Source organism: Nelumbo nucifera, chromosome 5, assembly GCF_055504915.1.
Source record: "Nelumbo nucifera cultivar China Antique chromosome 5, China Antique-T2T, whole genome shotgun sequence".
Classification (NCBI taxonomy): domain Eukaryota; kingdom Viridiplantae; phylum Streptophyta; class Magnoliopsida; order Proteales; family Nelumbonaceae; genus Nelumbo; species Nelumbo nucifera.
Genome location: NC_142653.1, coordinates 15,673,050 through 15,686,639, shown reverse-complemented (window position 1 = coordinate 15,686,639; position 13,590 = coordinate 15,673,050). Strand labels below are relative to the sequence as shown.

The window sequence follows — 13,590 nt, the reverse complement described above, 5'->3', positions numbered from 1 at the left end:
ACTCTCTGGTCTCTTGGTCTCTGTTTAGCCTCGATGATGAACGAAAGGCTGAGAGCAAAGAACCTCCGTTCTCTCTCCCCTGTTTCGTCCATAGTTTCTCTCTGATGTCGGCCCTGACTTCATATTCTCGTTAAATAAGGAAAAAATGTATATATTCAAATCACAAATGTTCTTCCACTCCTCTGATTTATTGACGTCAATAAAGCAAAGTTTTACGATGCATATCCTCGGGTGCTTCATGCATTCACGAATTCTGGTGTTGAATTTGTCGTCAGACTCGGAACAGAATAGAAGCTTCATTTTCCTTGGGAGGCTCAGCTTCCCACCAAACTTTTGCCGTTCGAAAGTTATAGCGGCTGTGGTCGCCTGCGACAATAAAACCAAAATCACTACCACCACTACTGCAACTTCCAACAGCAACAATGAACAATAAGAATATTTTATGAATTTTAAAATAATTAATACTCACGTAATGTCATATGTGAATGGAGTATAACAGAAAATTAACAGTAAAAGATGATTTTGACAATTATTAAAAAAAGTTAAGAGTAGCTTAAGACAATATGTAAACAATAAAGGTACATTTCAATTTCGTGAATTGTAAGGATAATTTAAGCATTGTAGGGTCAATTTACACTTGGTACTTGATGTAACCGTTTCTGGTCACGTGCCAATTTTTTTGTGATGTACCAATTTTTTGGCTAAGTACCTCATCATTTGACCTGCTCCCAGGTGGCCTGTGACTCAGAGGATGATGGAGCTCCCTGGTGGGGAACTGCCTGGTGATGAGCTACTTGGTGGCGAACTCCCTAGTGGAGAGCTACCTGGTGACGAGCTCCCTAGTGGTGAGCTACCTTGTGACGAGCTCCCTGGTGGAGAGCTACTTGATGACGAGCTCCCTGGTGGAGAGCTACCTTGGTGGACTCGTCATTTGACCTGCTCCTAGGCGGCCTGTAACTAAGAGGATGGTGGAGCTCCCTGGTGTAGCGCAACCCAACTGCCCTCTGCATGAGGTGATCTCCTCTCCTTTGTAGGCGGTGGGGGCTGCGGGATCTGTGAGAACTGAACCAGGGGGCCCAGGGGTATTTACCCGGCGGAGACTCTCCGATGCCTAAGTTAGCACTCTGATTGTTGAGAGCTTGAAGATGAAATGAGAGCTATGAGAGAGCTAGAGAGCAGGGATTACCTCCATTTTTTCATTCTCTCCCCTTTGTCTTTGGGGGTCGGAGTCCTTATATAGTGGTGTCCTGTCAAATCAGGTGTAACAGCTTCTATCAAGTCAGGCGTAACTGCCTCTATCTCTCTGTCGCAGCCGTTACTGTCAGAGCTGAGGTAGCAGGTGCAGGCGGCTACTACAGAGTACGGATCTGCCAGTCAAGGGACAGCTCTCAAGATTGGCAGGCACGGCGCCACCTAGCGGGAGACGTGGGCGCAGGTCTCCGGATCTGTCAGGTACAGTTGTTAGGCAGGAGATCTTCCTGCGATACGCTGAGCTGCCCCTAAGTGCCGAGCTGCCTGTAAGTGCCGAGCTGCCCCTAAGTGCCGAGCTGCCTGTAAGTGCCGAGCTGCCCCTAAGTGGCGAGCTCTTCGTAAGACGCCAGGCTGCCTGCGGAGTGGCCAATTGCCTGTGGCGAGCTGCCTATGCCGAGCTACCTGTAAGTGTCGAGCTGCCCCTAAGTGGCGAGCTCTTCGTAAGACGCCAGGCTGACTGTGGAGTGGCCAATTGCCTATGCCGAGCTGCCCTAGCTATACCGAGCTGCCTATGCCAAGCTGCCTAGTCGTTAAGAGGCTGCACTTTGGTTTGCATGAGGTGCCAGGTGTCACAATTTCACTAGAGGGCCAAATCCACCCTCATCATTTGCCCCCCACTCCCGAGCTGAGAGTAACTCAGCGAAGGGAGTAGATTTCTTATTTTGGCCCGTAAGTCGACGAGCTAGTAAGTGTTGATCCAATTCCTTAGGCTTTGGGAGCTGCCTGTATGTGGCGAGCTGCCTGTAAGGCGATGAGGTCTCCGCCAGTTTAGTAGTGTAGCCCTTAGGCTCTGGGGGCAACTTATAGTTCACTTTTGCTGATTTTGCTCATGCTGAGGAAGCGAATGGGTATTTAGCAATAGTGTGGCCCGTAGGCTTTGGAAGCGACTCGTAGTCCACTCTTCTTGACTTTGCCCATGCCGAAGAGGCGACTGGGTCTTAAGCAGTAATGTGGCCCGTATGCTTTGGGAGCGACTCGTAGTCCACTCTTCTTTGACTTTGCCCGTGCCGAAGAGGCGACTGGGTCTTAAGTAGTAATGTGGCCCGTAGGTTTTTGGGAGTGACTCGTAGTCCACTCTTTTTTGACTTTGCCCATGCCGAAGAGGCGATTGGGTCTTAAGCAGTAATGTGGCCCGTAGGCTTTAGTTGTGAGGTGCCGAGCTGACCAGGTGCTGAGCTGCCTGCGAGGTGCCGAGCTACCAGTGAGGTGCCGAGCTGACCAGGTGTCGAGCTACTTGTAAGGTGCCGAGCTGACCAGGTGGATGCCTTAGAGCTATGATTGCGCTGCATCAGCTTCGTAATGCCGGTCACCCACTCCTACAAGAAGCTACTAGGAGCTCGACCTTCGGGGGCAGCACTACTAACTTTAGGTCGCCAGCTCACACGGGAGCCTTGGAAGGCTCGACTGGTAAGGGCGCCTATGTAGTCTGTTGGCCGCCAACTCCCGCGGAAGCCACGAAGAGCTCATCTTTGTAGGGGGACCTTGCGAAGAGGACTGATGAGGATTTATCCGAATTGAAGGTAAAGTTACTTAGTCTGTTAGCTCCATGCATGGTTTTGAGTTCATAAAAAATGTAAACTATAGAGCGAGAGCTTCAATTTCTAAAAAGTGAGGACTTAGCTTTTGTAAGATGAGAACTTAGCTTTTGTAGGATGAGAACTTAGCTTTTTGTAGTGTGTTACCACAGACGGCGCCAATTGATGTAACCGTTTCTGGTCACGTACCAATTTTTTTGTGATGTACCAATTTTTTGGCTAAGTACCTCGTCATTTGACCTGCTCCCAGGTGGCCTGTGACTCAGAGGATGATGGAGCTCCCTGGTGGGGAACTGCCTGGTGATGAGCTACTTGGTGGCGAACTCCCTGGTGGAGAGCTACCTGGTGACGAGCTCCCTGGTGGTGAGCTACCTTGTGACAAGCTCCCTGGTGGAGAGCTACTTGATGACGAGCTCCCTGGTGGAGAGCTACCTTGGTGGACTCGTCATTTGACCTACTCCTAGGCGGCCTGTAACTAAGAGGATGGTGGAGCTCCCTGGTGTAGCGCAACCCAACTGCCCTCTGCATGAGGTGATCTCCTCTCCTTTGTAGGCGGTGGGGGCTGAGGGACCTGCGAGAACTGAACCAGGGGGCCCGGGGGTATTTACCCGGCGGGGACTCTCCGATGCCTAAGTTAGCACTCTGATTGTTGAGAGCTTGAAGATGAAATGAGAGCTATGAGAGAGCTAGAGAGCAGGGATTACCTCCATTTTTTCATTCTCTCCCCCTTGTCTTTGGGGGTCGGAGTCCTTATATAGTGGTGTCCTATTAAATCAGGCGTAACCGCATCTGTCTCTCTATTGCAACCGTTATTGTCAGAGCTGAGGTGGCGGGTGCAGGCAGCTACTACAGAGTATGGATCTGCCAGTCAAGGGACAGCTCTCAGGATTGGCAGGCACGGCGCCGCCTAGCGGGAGACGTGGGCGCAGGTCTCCGGATCTATCAAGTATAGTTGTTAGGCAGGAGATCTTCCTGCGATACGCCGAGCTGCCCCTAAGTGCCGAGCTGCCTGTAAGTGCCGAGCACTTCGTAAGACACCAAGCTACCTGCGGAGTGGCCAATTGCCTGTGGCGAGCTGCCTATGCCGAGCTACCTGTAAGTGCTGAGCTGCCCCTAAGCGGCAAGCTCTTCGTAAGATGCTAGGCTGACTGCGGAGTGGCCAGCTACCTATGCCGAGCTACCCTAGCTATACCGAGCTGCCTATGCCGAGCTGCCCAGTCGTCAAGAAGCTACACTTTAGTTTGCATGAGGTGCCAGGTGTCACAATTTCAGTAGAGGGCCAAATCCGCCCTCATCAGTACTATTCAAGAAATTGACCCCAAAACTCACTACGAACAGTAAGGATATTATAATAATAATAATAATAATAATAATAATAATAATAATAATAATAATAATAATAATAATAATAATAATAATAATAATAATAATAATAATAATAATAACAACTCACAAGCGTTGTGCACAAACTGCCTAATATCATAAGTACATTGACTTGAGCTGAGCCCAGCCCCGGTAGCAGGTTGCACCCTATATTCAAATAACTATTTTGCATTTCCAACAATTGCACCTAACCGTCACCTGACCTCTAAGGCTGGTAGTTGGGAAGAAAGAGGAAAAACGACCAGAAACCCGTAGCGCTCTAACATCTATATGTCTCTCTCTTTCCATGGTCCATACTCCATAGACTCCATAACATTCTCTTCAGAAATGCAACTCTAGTAATGCCCTCATTAACTCGATTTCTCAATAATCCCCCAAGCCTTTCCACTCCCCGCTGCTTATCCTTCTGCAATATTAAATGGGATCAAACAAATTGCCCGCCTTCTTTGGTTTGAATAACCACCTTTATCCCGCATCTCTAAATCCTGTTCGTGAAAACCTCATCCAGAAACATGATTCCGGCACCCCAAAACACCGTTCCATGTCTTCAGTTTTTGCTTCCTTGCGCAGCCTTTTGTCAGGGAGTATGTAATGCTTAATTCTTCTTTCTTCTATTTCTATCTTCATCCCTTCTTTTCTCTCAACTCTGAAGATGCTTAAGATGTGCAGAGAAACCTGATGGTGGGAAGCGGACGGAAGAGGAGGACAAAGTGTACAATTGGTTATATGCCTTGGCTCAGTCCGATAAGGACTTGGTCTTCGAATATGTTAAATCGACTGAAAGAGGTGGGTCTATCGTCTTGGATCTAACTTTTTGATATTCTGGGTTTTGGTGGATTGGTGAAGGGGATGCATTCACAGAGGAATTTTATTTCTTGTAAGCTTTTACTTGTCTCCAAACTGATATTAGAAAATAGAAACTAGGAACATACATTCCCTCAAATTAAACCCAACCGATATTCACTCAGGCTTCTTCCTCATGCCCATTTTCAGTAAACCTGCTGGTCACTTGTCAATTTTGAAAAGTAAGTCGATTAGCATGTTCACAGTTTCATCAAGAAAGGTTAACACTTGACAGCAGAGTTGGAAAAACTTGGAAAAGAAAGTAACCATGAATTAAGTATATCGGCCTTATAGTGTTAAATCTCAGTCTAAGCTATCACTTCCCTTCTCCCCATAACTGGGTTCAGTTTGCACATTGCCTTTTTTATGGAACATATTACCTCTGTAGTTATAATTCAAACTCAAAATTGCTTGGCCTTGAGTTTTGCACCATTGAAGCTAAATCTAGGATGATGCACCCATTGCTATCTATTGCATCACTGTTTCCTTTGGAAGACAATCTGCCGTGTGATACATGCTTAATTTACAAAAAGTCGCAAATCTGTCGGTGTTTTTTTTTCCTTACTGCAATTTTCTGTTACTCCGATTTACTCCTTGTGCAGGCTTGAGCTTCAAGGAAGCTGAGAGAAGACTAAGGGAAAATGGTCCAAATGTACCTGTCGATTATACCTTTCCAAGATGGTGGCAGCTCCTGTGGAATGCCTTCTTTCATCCTTTTAATATCATTTTGATTGTCTTATCATTTCTCTCATACGTGTCAAGCGATTATCCCAATGGATGTATCATGCTCATGTTGGTTTTCATCAGCGTAGCACTTCGATTTTTCCAGGTAATTGTTAAAATTTCCTATTAGAGAATTTCAATTTCCAACTTACATTCAGACCTACAATCCTATCAACCAGACCATAAATATCTAATCTGGGAATAAATCAGCCTGATGCATGTGATTATTCAATTCCTTGCTTGTTATGGTCTTCCAGACAGATTCATGCTACGCTTCCCTCTTTTCCTAGCGTGTATTCTATTGTTTCTGGTTTTTTCTCCTACGTTTCAGGAGTTCAGCAGTTCAAAAGCAGCCATGAAGCTTTCGGAGTACTTGAGATGCCCTGTTAAAGTTCAGAGATGTGCCGGCAGAATTGTTCAGACCGAATTGATTGTACAAATTGATAAAAAAGATGTAGTTCCTGGTGACATCATCAATTTTGGACCAGGGGATCTCTTCCCTGGTGATGTGAGGCTACTAACGTCGAAAGATTTGGTTGTAAGGTATGCTGGCTTCTGGAACACTTGTTGAATTTACAAATGAGGATTACTGAGTTCTTTCACGCTATTCTTTCCCCTTTTCTCCACAGCCAATCATAGAACGCATGACCACCATCCTGCTTCTTGAACAGTCAGTCTTCATTAACAGGGGAGTCAGGGACGATGGAGAAAGTAGCAGACATCAAAGAATATCCGACTACTCCACTGCTAGAGTTGAGAAATATTTGCTTCATGGCAAGTATACTTTAGTACATTTTCTTTAAAAATTCCTTACAATAGCCTTAACATGGAAAGTAGGTGATGGAAATTCCACCAAACCTCCAACTTTGGATCCATACGGTTACCAAAACCAATTATTTTCTGAAACCTCTTAATAAATAATAACTAAGCTCCTTCTCTTAAGGCTCAGTTTGGAAAGAGTACAAATACAAATATTTAGTGTAAAACCTTACATTTTGTATGTATTCCTACTGTACATATTTGTATTTGTACTCCTTCCAAACTGAGCCAAAGGTAGTTTGCGAGATGTCATCTCTCTTAGGTCCTGTTTGATTTGCAGGAATAGGGGTCTGGAACCGGATCCCGTTCCCATTCCTGGTGAAATGGCATTCCCCCATTTTAGAGAATGGTCATTCTCTCTCCCTCCCTTGGGAATGAAATCCTATTCTAGTTTATTCTAATTCCCATTCTGGTTCCTGTCTGAACCAAACAGACTATGGAAATAGACCGTTCCAATTTGGACTTCGAAGGATTATGATTACCATAAGTCATTTATAGACAATAGTCACTATTATTACTTGATTGAGTATTTTATGTTTCATATATTGCTTCAACTATCTGAGTTCTGATTCCATATTGCAGGGTACAAGTGTTGTATCTGGTTGTGGGACTGGTCTAGTTGTTTCCACTGGATCCAAAACTTACATGAGTACCATATTTTCAACCATTGGGAAAGGAAAACCAGAAAATGTCTTTGAGAAAGGTGTTCGGCGTGTATCATATGTGCTTATCTGCATTATGCTAGTCATAGTCACTATTATAATCCTCTCAGAATACTTCGCATCTCATGACTTAAGTGAGAGTATCATATTTGGGATCTCCGTTGCATGTGCACTAACTCCACAGATGCTTCCTCTTGTTGTAAATACAAGTCTTGCAAAAGGAGCACTTGCCATGGCCAGAGATAGATGCATTGTCAAAAGCTTAGCTGCAATTCAGAATATGGGAACAATGTAAGAAAAATACTCAGAATTACCAAAGACACATCTCTCTATTTGTATGATTTCTAATCAGTTGAGTTAGGCATGTTTCATTATTACAAGCAGTAGTTGCATTGAAGTAATGAGGCATTTCTTATTTATTTATTTTTTATTTTGAAAAAAGGTTAACCAGACTTCATTAAAACAGCATGAAGTACATGAGCAGATGTACTGCACAGAAGAAAGAAAACCCAAACAGCTAAAGAGAAAAATTGCAAGGGGGGAAGCCTATTGCTGTACAGATTTTCTAATCTTGCTCCTATTTTAGCTAAACCATCTGCAATATGATTCAACTCCCTCGGTATCCACAGCAAGCTTGCGTTTCCAATGAGTCTCTTGCATCAGCCAGATAATGACTCAACCTCCAAGGGCCCCCCTCCTTGTCCTTCAGCCATTTGATAGTATTAGCAGAGTCTCCTACAATGGATAAGTTCTGAATGCCTAATCTTTTTATTATTCTGGTTCCAGTGAGAGCAGCCATAACTTCAGCCTTTGTTGAGTCCGCATAACCGATTGGGCCACTGAAAACCCAATAGATATTACCCAGATCATCCCTCAAAATACCCCCTTATCCCAGCTACACCAGGATTGCCTGCAGCACTTCCATCAAAGTTTAAAGTCATCTCTCCTTCATTATGATGTATCTGTAGTCACTGGATTGGTTGAGGGTAGATTGGAAGAAACAAGATCATTTGGATATTTCTGTTAAGGTCATTGAGAGAGAATCCTTGGAACAGTTTGGAATTTTTTTTTGATGAATGAATGGTATTTTATTAAATAGAGATAGAAATAGTACAAGCATGAAGCACCCTAAGAGGAGGCACTAGGTGTTACCTCCCCTTAAAGGTGGTTCCAAACCCAACTCTTTTCAGATTGCAGTTACAAATTAGCCAAAAACAGAGAATCCCTTGAAGCCCCTTGTTTAGCTAAAGAATCTGCCGAAGCATTTGCCGATCTACTAACCCACTGAAAGCTAACTGACATGGTTCTCGTAAGCCATTTGACTTTTTTGATGATGTCCCTATATCCCCAAACAACAGTTTCTAGGTTCGACATCCATCCCACTATCACCTTAGAGTCTCCTTCAACTATCAAATTAGTCACTCCAAGTTGGTTAGAAATCTGTAGTCCTTGTACCACAGCTAATATATCAGCCCTTGTAGAGTCTCCATAACCCACTAGACCTGAGAACAAGGACAGAATGTTGCCATCCTTATTCCTCAAGATCCCTCCTATACCTGAAGGTCCTGGATTGCCTTGACTACTCCCATCAAAGTTCAACTTTACAACTCCTTTTGGAGGGGGTAACCAACTTGATTGTGTTCTATTTTTCTTGGATGATGTGGAGGCCACTGCTGCCCAACTCCTTCGAAGGTCATCACTAGGGTAATCCACAAAGAGATCAGTAGTTTTTAGCCAAAGGATTGCCCTTGTTAGTATACAATCCTTTATTTCAGCAATGCTTCTCTCCTTCTCCTGGAAAACTCTGATATTTCTTTCCTCCCAAATGGTCCATAAGAGGGCTGCCCTAATACATTTCCACATTACTTTCCCTCTCTTTGTTGGCCAACCAAAAAAAGACGGATCAAAAAGCAGATTTACTTCAGGAGGCAGGTTCCACCTGTACCCAAACAACATAAAAACCCAATTCCAAATATTTACTATAAAAGAGCAAGAAATCAGTAGGTGATAACAGTCCTCATTCTGCACTTTACATAAAATGCACCAATTGGGGAACAAGCATGAATAAGGTCTCTTTTTTTGTGCATTGTCCACAGTATTAATTTTACCGTAATACACTTCCCAACAAAAACCAACAATTTTAGGTGGAACTAGCCTTGACCAGACTTCTTTAACTGGGAACAACAAAGGGGAAGGAGTAGAGAAAAGGAACTTAAAGAAGAACAAGAGAAAGAGCCACTCGAGGTCAAAGACCAAATTCTTCTATCTGGTTTAGGAGGGTCCAAACAAACAAAATCAAGTAAATGTAAGAGCTCAGAGGAAAAAACTGATTCCTCATCCCTCAACCCTCTACGGAACCCAAAATCCCAATTAAGAGACAATTGGAGAATGGGGGGAGAAAGAAACCTCGAAACAGGTTCCCTTTTATAGAGGGAAATAGAAAAACAGGGAGGGATAGAGGTCTTTTAATGGTTGGTTGCCCACCCAAACATCTTCCCAAAAAAGCACAGAATTACCATTGCAGACATCATACCTTACGAACTTGAGAAAATTTGGGAGGATGCCAAAAATTGCCTTCCATGGTGTAGTGAGTGTGGCCCATTGTGATACCTTGACATCCCAACTAGATTCAGAACAACCATGGATACTAGCCACCACCTCATGCCACAATCTCTCTCTTTCCAGAGGCCACCTCCATAACCACTTGCCCAAAAGAGCTTCATTCTTATTTACTAGGTTCCCTAACCCTAAGGCCCCTTATTCCTTGCTTCGACTCACCACCTCCCATCTAATCAAATGATCCTTTTTCTCTGCACCTAGTTCCCACAAAAAAATCCCTCATCAACTTTTCTATCTTCTTGGCTTCCCTAATAGGTATCCTAAAAATAGACAAAAAGTAGGTGGTTAAGTTTGCGAGTGTGGCCCTAATCAAAGTTATTCTACCTCCCCAGAGAGATATAGTTCTTTTTTCCAGGTCACTAGCCTTTTTTCAAACTTCTCTACCACCGGGATCCAAAACCTACTTTCCTTTGGATTTGCACCTAAGGGAAGTCCTAGATAGGTCAAGGGCCAAGCAGAAATAGGGCATTTTAAGCAGGCAGCAATAGACTCCAACTCGCTTCCCTCCACATTTATCTCCACCACACAGCTCTTCTCAAGATTTATTTTCAGGTTTGAGACATTCTCAAAGAGGGTTATTAGATTTCTCAAATTCCTTGCCCTCAACAAATCACATCCCTCACAAAAAATTATGACATCATCTGCAAACTGAAGGTGGGTAACCGAAACTTGATTTCTTCCTAATCTCCATCCTCTTATCAATCCAACCCTGTTTGCTATTGAAAAAGTCTACTAAAAACATCAACAACCAATGTGAAAAGGAAAGGGGACAATGGATCACCTTGTCTCAAGCCCCTACAGCTTGAAATTAGCAATCCAGAAATTACATTGAAAGGAGATATCTGAGATTAGTTCTTCAAGAGATCTGATTTTGTTGTCAAATACGCACCTGTTTCTTTCCTCCCAAATTCCCCACAGTATTGCATGTAAACACCATTTGCCAGTATACTTTACCTCTTCTGCTCAGGCCTGAACCATGCCACTGATGGAGAAACTCCTGAATATGCTTTGGAAAGACCCAACTGTATCCAGTCAGGTTTAAGAAATGGCTCCAGATCTTTTGAGAGAAATTGCAATGAATAAGTAGATGATCAGCTGATTCACCTTCTCTTAGGCATAACGCACAGGCATGAGGAGAAATAAAGGATCTTCCCAAATTTTTTTCTGAAGGTCACAAGTATTTATTCTCTGTAGGCACGCTTCCCAAACAAAGAAGCAGACTCTTAATGGAATACGACTGCTCCAGATCTTCTTGAATGGGAAAGTGGAACTCTGTTCACCTGCAATTAGAACCTTGAACATAGATTTGGAAGAGAAATCACCATTTGGGTGGAGGGTCCACACTCGGGTGTCAATGGAATGAGGGGAAGTGTATACTTCTTTAATGGTATGAAAGAGGTCCAAGAGGTCTGAAATCTCTATGTCCCTTAGGGATCTTCTAAGGTTCAGGTTCAAGTTGTTATCGGCAGGAATATTTGGGACACAAGAGGAGACTGCCGAAACCTCTCAATCTCAAGCAATCCAAGATACAATCCTAGTCAACTTTGTCGTAGGCCTTTTCAAGGTCTAATTTGACTAGTATCCCCGGCTTCCCAAGAGCCTTTCTATCTTCTACACATTCATTTGCAATTAAAATACTATCCACAATTTGTCTTTGACAAAGGCAAACTGATTTGGAGAAATCGGATCTCCTAGAACTTCAAGTCTTCTTGCCAGAACTTTTGCCAAAATTTTGTAAACACACCCTACCAAACTTATTGGTCTAAAGTCCTTAACTTCGAAAATTCCCCCTTTCTTTGGAAATAAACACAGAAAGGTTGAGCTTAAGCCTTTGTTTACAATGGCAGAGGAGTAAAACTCCCTAAAAAACTTTAGCAGGTCTTCTTTAACAATTTCCCAACATGTTTGAAAGAAGAATAATGGGAATCCATCTGGGCCAGGTGCCCTATCTCCATCCATGCTGAAGATTGCCTCTTTGATTTCTATCACTTCAAAGCTTTCTTCCATGCAGGCTTTTTTATCTAATGACAGGGTCGATCCTTCCCATCTGCTCAATCTGAATCTGCACTGGCTTTCCTTAGAGTATAGGCTCTTAAAGAAGGAGAGGAAGGCTTCTGTGATTTCTTCAGGATTTTCCACTTCACTCTTATTTTGGAAATAAAGTTTTTCCTACGTCTTCCCGATGCATAAACGTGGAAAAACCTGGAATTGTTGTCTCCTTCTTTCAGCCATCTCACTCTTGATCTCTGCCTCCAATAAATTTCCTCTTTTTTGACTACCTCTTCCCAAGATTTCTTCAGCTCAGTTCTTCTTCTGCCTAAATCATCTAAAGTGCCATTTTTCTCTTTTACATCTAATTCATCCAATTCCGTGAGCATCTTCCTTTTCTCATCTTTAAGGCTCTATACTGTTCTTTTCCCTAAGATTTCAACTTCCTCTTCAGGAATTTTAATTTTTTGTAAAAGCTTGAATCCGACCCATCCCTCTACTTCACACTCCTCCCACCAACCAGCTACCAGCTTCTTAAAATCCTTGTGAGCGGTCCACCATTTTTCTAGTCTAAAAGGGGGCTTTCCTTTTGTAATTAGGTCAGTGTTCAGCTTAATGGGCCAGCGGTCTGAAATGCAACGATGGCATAGGTCTTGGGTTAGGTTGGGAAATCTTTCCACTCAGTCCTGGGATAAAAGAAACCTGTCAAGTCTGCAACTTAATGTGTTTTCTTGCATATTTGACCAGGTATATTGACCATTCTTGAGAGGAATGTCACATAGGATGTCTGGAGATGAAGCTGGAAAAATTTCTCATGCTTCTTGTTAGAGCTCTACCATTGGAGTGTTCTTGGCTGAACCTTATTACATTGAAGTCTCCTGCTACACACCAAGGAATTCCTTCATCCTCATGTGAAGAGTCTAATTCCTCCCAGAATCTCTCTCTCTCTCTTAGGGGGAATTGGGACCATACACCCCTGTTAGAATCCAATTGAACCCTTCTTTTGTATTGATGAATAAGACCGAGACTGAGAAATCTCCTTTATCAATTTCCAACCCTAAGAGCTCATCTTCCTTCCAAGCTATAATAATGCCTCCTGAAGAGCCTACTGCAAGAACAGATACCCATTTCCTTCCCCTTACCCCCCAAATAGCTTTTATAAGTTTCCTGTTTACTACCTCTTTCTTTGATTCCTACAAAATAATTATATCTGGGTTTTGTCTTTTTAGAGTTTCCTTCACTAGAGTCCTTTTAAGTTGGCCTCCCAATCCCCTGATGTTCTAGCTTAGGATTTTCATTGAGATTCTCTTGTGGAAATTCCCTTATTCAGTCTATTCTCCCCTGAGTTCCAATCCATTAAACCCCATTGCAGCCTTTCGAGTTCCCTTTTAGGTCTTTTTTTTCCTCTTTTTCCTGTGTTCCCTTGTTTTTGGCATGATCTTTCTCTCTTGGCCCCTGTTTTTCTCTAATTTTCCCCCTTCTTTCAATCCCTAGTGAACTAATTATTTTTGTTGTTTTTAGATCCTTTGAAACCATTCTTCCAATGCTATTTGGCACAGTTGTTTGATGATCTTCCACTTGCTCTAGGTGGGACAGCTCTCCATTTGAACCTGAAAGACAAGAGACGGACGAAAAACGATGAGAGATTTTAGAAAGGTCAGAAACTTGAGGATTAAGAGAACCTGAAGCAAACCGGGTGGGAAAGGTCCTGGGAACAAAAGGCTGGCGTGGCGAGAGTTGGGAGGGTAGGCTGGTGATTCTCTTCC

The 13,590-nt window shown here is 43.3% G+C and overlaps 1 protein-coding gene across 1 annotated transcript in view; it reads left to right on the top strand.

The window, feature by feature from the left end:
* The first annotated feature begins 4,453 nt into the window (after window positions 1-4,453).
* LOC104604158 (uncharacterized) overlaps window positions 4,454-13,590 on the top strand; it is a 20,568-nt gene continuing 11,431 nt past the window's right edge. Inside the window, exons 1-6 of the mRNA XM_010268419.3 lie at window positions 4,454-4,753; window positions 4,839-4,955; window positions 5,615-5,841; window positions 6,067-6,278; window positions 6,407-6,509; window positions 7,137-7,507. Coding sequence (XP_010266721.1) covers window positions 4,588-4,753; window positions 4,839-4,955; window positions 5,615-5,841; window positions 6,067-6,278; window positions 6,407-6,509; window positions 7,137-7,507 — 1,196 coding nt within the window. The 5' untranslated portion in view covers window positions 4,454-4,587. The remainder of the gene's footprint in view (window positions 4,754-4,838; window positions 4,956-5,614; window positions 5,842-6,066; window positions 6,279-6,406; window positions 6,510-7,136; window positions 7,508-13,590) is intronic.